The 7,540-nt window shown below is 34.6% G+C and overlaps 2 protein-coding genes across 2 annotated transcripts in view; one reads left to right on the top strand and one right to left on the bottom strand.

The window, feature by feature from the left end:
* The window catches only part of exosc9 (exosome component 9), a 5,649-nt gene extending 4,751 nt beyond the window's left edge, over nucleotides 1-898 (bottom strand). Inside the window, exons 1-3 of the mRNA XM_016280706.1 lie at nucleotides 714-898; nucleotides 495-589; nucleotides 243-362 (exon numbers count right to left, since the gene is read on the bottom strand). Coding sequence (XP_016136192.1) covers nucleotides 243-362; nucleotides 495-589; nucleotides 714-779 — 281 coding nt within the window. The 5' untranslated portion in view covers nucleotides 780-898. The remainder of the gene's footprint in view (nucleotides 1-242; nucleotides 363-494; nucleotides 590-713) is intronic.
* Nucleotides 899-4,468: 3,570 nt separating this feature from the next.
* On the top strand, nucleotides 4,469-7,102 carry LOC107591568 (paired mesoderm homeobox protein 2B-like). The gene is made up of 3 exons (XM_016280762.1): nucleotides 4,469-4,661; nucleotides 5,748-5,935; nucleotides 6,821-7,102. Exons 1-3 carry the CDS (start codon nucleotides 4,469-4,471, stop codon nucleotides 7,100-7,102), a joined length of 663 nt encoding a protein of 220 aa, XP_016136248.1.
* Nucleotides 7,103-7,540: the final 438 nt, after the last annotated feature.

Here is a 7,540-nt window from a genome sequence, read left to right as displayed (position 1 = left end):
CACACTCACACTCTCTCTCTCACACACACACTCTCTCTCTCTCACACACTCTCTCTCTCTCTCTCTCTCACACACACACACACACACACACACACACACTCACACACTCACACTCTCTCTCTCACACACACACTCTCTCTCTCTCTCACACTCTCTCTCTCTCTCTCTCACACACACACACACACACACACACACACAAAAGAGAGAATAATTTGCAAGACTGTGTGTATAGAAATGTGAACCTGTTTGGCTCAAAGGCCGGTGATGCCATGGGAGACAATTCCAAATGAAAAAACATGATGCCTTCTGTGGGACGTGAATCTTTTGGAGGGACCAACTCACAAGATACCTGACACAACACCCTGGAAGGAAAAACACGTGTTAAGAATGGGTTTTCCAAACAAAGTAGATTGTGTTCTCCTAAACAGCATGCAACTGATTATTTGTTATGACTTTAAAATCGGTGGTGTAGAGAAGCAATTATTAACTGATACCTTGTTTTTCCAAGTTCCACGCTACAGCAGCCATAATCAGTTCCAAAAGTGATTTTAATATTCCGGTAATCGTATGTCTGTCTCCCATCTAAGCGCTACAGAACACAGAAATATGGTTCAGCGAGTCAGACAGAGATGTGGATTGCAGCATGACAATGATCAAAACCTTAAGTATTACTGATATCACATCTAAAATATATTCAACAAGGTGTAACTAACTTTTTTCGCTTCTATAGCTTTAAGAAGAAAAAGCCTCTCGCAGTTTGACAGCGGAGTATCCCTCATTTTGACAGCTTGAATGTATCACATAAACAGCTCGCTCTATCGCTGCATCCTCTCGCACGCTTCATTCAGCGTAGAACCGGCGCAACGTTATGACGTAAGTGTAAGCGTGGCGCACGGTATTTGCGTATGCACTGCGGTAAGCGCGTAGTTTTTGGATGTATATGCAAATATTTAGTTGAAGATACAGAACATGTATTTTTTACATGTAGTTTGTCGCAGTCTTTTTGGAAAGCATTGCAGGACTGGATGGTAGAGAAGGGTGTGGTTACTGATGGTTTCACTCTAACCTTACAAGATGTAATGTACGGAATAACCAAAGAGTGCTCTGTTTTGTATGATTTGATTAATAATATTATATTATTAGCAACATACTTTATACATAAATGTAGATATTTTAAATCCCCTTCTTTGTTTGTGTATCTAAAATACTTCTCAGATGCCCTTAGTAAAATGAAAAATCCAAAAGCATTAAAACGACTTAATTTGTTTGTATTATATAATTTGTTGTAATTGTGTATTTTTTATTATTTCATTTATTTTATATTTTATGTTTCTTGGAATGTTTTGTTATATGATTTGTCTGGAGCTTATTATGATTCTATTGTGTTGCGCCTTCCATACCAGAATCTTTTCTGTATACTAATTAATGCCAGTTTGTTGTATTCAGATTTTGTACTTAATAATAATTTAAAAAAAGCTTAGTTTTGGATGTGATTAACAGTAGGACATATTGTTTGAAATGTCATGTTCCACCAAAAGCACGCAAAAAAAGAAAGAATGAAAATTAAATACATAATATATAAATATATAATTCAGTATTGAAAATGAGATTTCCGTTCGACTTAATTTGTTTGTATTATATAATTTGTTGTAATTGTGTATTTTTTATTATTTCATTTATTTTATATTTTATGTTTCTTGGAATGTTTTGTTATATGATTTGTCTGGAGCTTATTATGATTCTATTGTGTTGCGCCTTCCATACCAGAATCTTTTCTGTATACTAATTAATGCCAGTTTGTTGTATTCAGATTTTGTACTTAATAATAATAAAAAAAAAAAAGCTTAGTTTTGGATGTGATTAACAGTAGGACATATTGTTTGAAATGTCATGTTCCACCAAAAGCACGCAAAAAAGAAAGAATGAAAATTAAATACATAATATATAAATATATAATTCAGTATTGAAAATGAGATTTCCGTTCAAGCATGTCAACATATTCTGTTACACCAAATACACAAAATAATGATCTTTAAAAAAGCATCATATGACCCCTTTAAAATAATAGGCTATATAGGCTAAATAAAGTTTTTTTTTTTTATTACGTTTTCCAGACATCATTTTGTTGAATTGTTATTATATATTTCAAATAGCTACCTTATTTTAGGCTATGTGTGTGTGAGAGAAACTCGCTTATTCTGAATTTTTTAATTTGTGCATGTCATTGCCCCTGAATTGATTACTGTTTTATTACTTTATTATTCGTTATCTTTAGCCTGGAAATCCAGCTGTGAAATACAGAACTGCAGCAAGATTTTAATGTTGCATAAAAAATAGTTTCAGCTAAAACGAGCCTACGCTTTGAGATAATCACTTAATTGTAAGGAAAAAAAACTGAAATTTAAGTGTGTCAGCAATTTCTGCAGAACTAAAAAGAGCTACTAAAATTAGAATTTAGTTCTCTTCCCTCCTGGATGAAATGTCGTCAAAAGTTATCAGAACAGACTCAAACATGCTTAATTTTGTGTACAATTTAACAATATTCAATAATCAAATGTTTTAGAAATTTAGAAAATATTTAGTGGATTATATCAGTGCATTACATATTACACTCTAAAACATGCTGGGTTAAATACAACCCAGTGCTGGGTACAAACCCAGCAATTGGGTTGTTTTGACCCAGAAGGTTGGGTTAAACATTTAACCCCAACCGCTGGGTCAAAACAACCCAATTGCTGGGTTTGTACCTTTTTAACCCCGCATTTTTTAGAGTGTACTGATACAATACACAACATTACTATTAATTCAGAGTAAAATGATGTTGGTATGGGGCCTCGGGTTTTGACTTTGCTTAGGGCCCCCAAAATGGTAAACTCGCCCCTGCTGCACATGAAAAAAAAAAGAACAGGTCTGTTTTAATTATTTTCTTCCATTTTACCTCGGACCTGCGTGCTGCTGTAAACAAAGACGGAATGATTGATTTCTAAAAAGAAAAGTAAAAATGGTATGATTATGCATTTTTGATAGCAAGTAATCAGTGGACAAAGTTATCTTTAGTCAGTTATAGCTGGATTGTCCGTCTTCCAAATTGATCTGTTAATGAGATGAAACATTTTCACCCAGTCTGGGTCGTTTTGGCAACCATGGGTCAGAGTGTGAAAGTGATTTATTAAGCAAATTAAGCGTTTATTAAAAAAATTATACTGATTTATGAATCACTCTCCTTTTCAGTGCAACAATTCAGATAGTTTGATGGATCATAATCTCATGCAATCTGTAACAAAATAATATGATTTATTATGTGATATTATTGGAAAGCTATTGTTGAGCTCAAACGCGCCTGTGGCAAATTCACATGTACGCAGATGTCCCTTTTAAAAGCACTGTAATGCTACCAGCCGAACACGACTAATCATAGCAGCGTTGTGGATATTGTTCAGCTGGTGCTCTTGTGTAGGACTGTTGCTCTCATAACGTTATGATGGATGGCCAGTCCTTTGAGCGGCTCAACGTGATACCCGCTTGTTGAGCACAAAGACGCGTGGATATTTGCATCATAAAAACAACTCTATCATCTCCTGTCTCTCTTTTCCACTTACATATACACTTATTACCGTAATTAGTAACTTTTTTTATAGAGTAACGCAATATTGTAATGCATTACTTTTAAAAGTAACTTTCCCCAACACACAATAACTCTTTGACTATAGTTCATGTCAAATGTCATGCAAGGTTCAAACTAAGTAAGAACAAATAAATATGAGCCTATATAAACAAAACGGCTTAAAACCTCGGTAAAGAACTTCAGGCATCTTTATGCAGCAATGATGGTGGCACAGAAACCAGATCTGAAGCGGCATGAAACCACACAAAAAACGTTTCAAGAAACTTAAAGGGTTTTAAGCCCTAAGTAGCCAATTTTTACATTATATGTCATTATTAATACATAATGTATCTAATTATCTTCTGAAATTCTTTTCAGCTTGTAATTCCATTGCCTGCAATGTGTGTAATATAAACTGTATGCTAAATCAAACGCATAGCCTATAGCCTATCTACTGAATATAAAATGTTAGATGTTTTATGAAAAAAAAAATATTTCAAACAGTAAGTGTAAAAAAAAATCCCACTTGACTTCAGAGGTGAGGACCGTTCTCATCATTTTATTGAGTGAGAATGAATGAATGAATATGTGATTTGTGAAACAGTTTGTAGAGATTTGAAATGCAAAAATATAGATGTAGTTGTAACAGGCTGCAATCATAATGCTGCTGGCTGATATCTGATGCAGGTGGAGGCAGAGATGATGGAGAGACATGTCAAAAGCATAATACAATGAGACCCACCGCCACTTGTCAGTGAGCGACTGTATCAGCTGAACATCAGGGCTAATAAAAGCCACGGAGCCCTCACATAAGAACAGTTCCGAGGACTGCACCAGAGAGACTCTGCGAGTGTTGCGGTAGTGATGGAGTTCAGTTACCTGACTTCCACTGCAGACGAGTCTGGGATGGACACTGGCCGAACCTCTAGCCGCTCCACGGAGTTCAGCTCCTGCAGTCAGCCCTTCAGCTTTCAATATAACAGGTGCAATTTAGGAAACACAACCAGTTGCCATTTCATTGCGCCTGGTTCTCATCAACCCTCACACTACATAACAGGTTAGTCCTTGCGTTCATCATAATTATTAGTATATCAAATTAATTAAAGATGTAATTGTTTGCATTTGGCTAAGATTTCAAACTTGAAACTTGACAGCTATAACCATTTCACTACAGAAAAAAGCTAATATTTTTTTTCATAGGTTCCCTTATACGTTCAAAAGCTTTGGGTAGGTTGTTTTTTTAAGATATTAATATTTTTATTCAGCAAGGATGCATTAAATTGACCAAAAGTGACGAGAAGCGAAAAGTGAAAAGTTAAGATTTAAAATTTTTACTGTACATCTATTTAAAATAAATGCTGTTCTTTTGAACGTCTTAGAATATATATATATATATATATATATATATATATATATATATATATATATATATATATATAAAGAAAGTATCACGAATTCCACAAAAAAATAAGCAGTACAACGGTTTTCAACATTTATTTTTTTTTTGTGTTTTTAACATTTATTTCTTTTCTTTTCATATGAAAATAATTTCTGAAGTATCATGGGTTTACAGTTACTGATTTTGTTATTTTATTAAAATGCAAACAAATTAAGCTGGATAGAAAAAGTGTCATTTAATCAGTCAACATATAGTGTAATATTTTACTGCTTTTTGTTCTGTAAGAAATGTTTACTCTGTTTAGATTTACAACTAACGTTAACGAAAACTGCACACAGAGCAACATTCTTTCTTGAAATTGCATTCCTATAAAAGATTAATGCTAGTCTATATTAGATATATTAAAATAGTTATTTAAAAACATACACTTGCGGTAACACTAGCAGCCACTGCATTTCAGCGTCTTGTAGGTTGTCTTTATATCGCTTATAAGGTTATAATAAATACAGAATATTCCAGATCAGCGTATTAGATGATTTCTGAAGGATCATGTGACACTGAAGGCTGGAGTAATGATGCTGAAAAAGAAAATTACATTTTAAAATATTTCATGGTTTTTTCCAAAAACATTTAAAAATCTTACCGACCCCAAACTTTTGGACGTTATAGCGTACACAGGTGCTCCAATTACTTATTATAAAACATATATGTTTGTGTTCAATTAAAATGCCATTCAATTTCCAGTTCATCATAATCTTCTGGCTTATGAACGAGACGTCCAGGAGAGACGCAAACAAAGACGCGTGCGCACCATCTTCACGAGCCCGCAGCTGAAAGCGCTCGAGCGCGTGTTCTCACAGATGCATTATCCAGACATCTACACGCGAGAGGAGCTCGCACAGGAGATCCACCTTACTGAAGCTCGAGTTCAGGTACCTGAGCTTCTGCACTGAGCATTCTTCAACTGTGTTTTAAGCAGTGTTGGGGGTAACGCATTACAAGTAACTCGAGTTACGGTATCAGATTACTTTTTCCAAGTAACTAGTAAAGTAACGAATTACTTTTTAATTTACAAATAAGTAACTCAAGTTACTTTTTTTTTCCAATTTATTGACTGACAGCTCTCCTGTCCCCATGTTGAGAGAAATCAGAAGATGTTACTGTAGTTCTAAAATAAATATGAATATGCATTCATTCATCTGACTCACAGAAAAAAAACACAGATTCAGTATTCCTCAAAATGAATAAAAATAATGCAACTCAGAATATGAATCAAACCTGCAATAATTAAATGTTAACCAACACAAATATACTTTATGTATTTAATCCCTTTCTATTAACCAATGTCTTTGCTTCTGACCTTCGATGATCCAGTTCAACCGTACTAATAAACACAAATTACTCTAGACAACATTTGTGCCTTTTTTATTGCTGAAGTGTGTTGAAATGTCTTCTTCTGCATTCTACTGTACAGACGTAATGTACTTTCCCTTCAGCCTGAGGCTTTTTCATTTCACTTTTGGTGTGAAAAGGCTTTTATATTTGCCAAAAATATAACTTTTTTATTTTAAAAACAAACAAGCAAGCCCTGTCCAGATTTAAAAAGTAATGCAAAAGTAACGTAACGCTTTACTTTCCACAAAAAGTAACTAAGTACCGTAATTAGTTACTTTTTTATGGAGTAACGCAATATTGTAATGCATTACTTTTAAAACACTGGTTTTAAGAGACCTCAAGACCCCCTTCATAAACTAGAGCAACGCACCTTACCATGTAGACAAGTGTATGTATTCATTATTTTATTCTGTTCTATTCAGGTCTGGTTCCAAAACAGACGCGCTAAATTTCGCAAACAGGAGCGTGCAGCTCCATGGATTGAGTCATCCTCTAAAGCGAACAGTTCACCTTCCCACGACAGCTCCAAAACGATGACAGTCCCTGACCCAGACAGCACACAACCCACCCTTACCCGAAACCCAGACCACAAACAGGACAACAGCAGTCTCAGAGAGGACCAGGCGCCACACGAATTGACCTTGTTCGCACAGAGGTCAAGAGGTCACCAAACTCACTGTGCAGCAACTCCCTGCATGTGTTGAGCAGTGAACGAGTTCAAACCCTCAGAACCCACTGCATAGATCTCTATAGTGCCATTTATTTACCACATTTATGTTATTTATCTGTTAGAACCTCATGCAAAAAAAAGTTTGTATACATATGGGAGAGATACTAGACATATCTTTTTTTTTATTGATTTTTATTAAAATGCAAATAAATGAAGCTGAATAGAAAAAAAGTGTCATATAATCAGCTAACACTGTAATCATGTACTGCTTTTGTTCTGGAAGAGATAAATATAGCTAAATATTTAGATTTACAGTTAACATCATGTAACAAAAACCACACACTTATATATATATATATATATATATACTGTATATATATATATATATATACACTCACCGGCAACTTTAATAGGTACACCCGTTCAATTGCTTGGTAACACAAATTGCTAATCACATGGCAACATGGCAGCA

This window comes from Sinocyclocheilus grahami, unplaced genomic scaffold (assembly GCF_001515645.1).
Source record: "Sinocyclocheilus grahami isolate Dianchi unplaced genomic scaffold, SAMN03320097.WGS_v1.1 scaffold143.1, whole genome shotgun sequence".
NCBI classification, from domain to species: domain Eukaryota; kingdom Metazoa; phylum Chordata; class Actinopteri; order Cypriniformes; family Cyprinidae; genus Sinocyclocheilus; species Sinocyclocheilus grahami.
Note: the sequence above shows the minus strand (reverse complement) of the source record. Positions and strands in the feature narration are given on the sequence as shown.

Excerpts from the sequence above, each read along its gene's own strand:
- LOC107591568 (XM_016280762.1), top strand. The coding sequence starts at position 4,469 with ATGGAGTTCAGTTACCTGACTTCCACTGCAGACGAGTCTGGGATGGAC. Across the intron at positions 4,662-5,747 it reads ACCCTCACACTACATAACAG|TTCATCATAATCTTCTGGCT; the intron begins GTTAGTCCTTGC and ends TTCAATTTCCAG. Across the intron at positions 5,936-6,820 it reads TTACTGAAGCTCGAGTTCAG|GTCTGGTTCCAAAACAGACG; the intron begins GTACCTGAGCTT and ends TGTTCTATTCAG.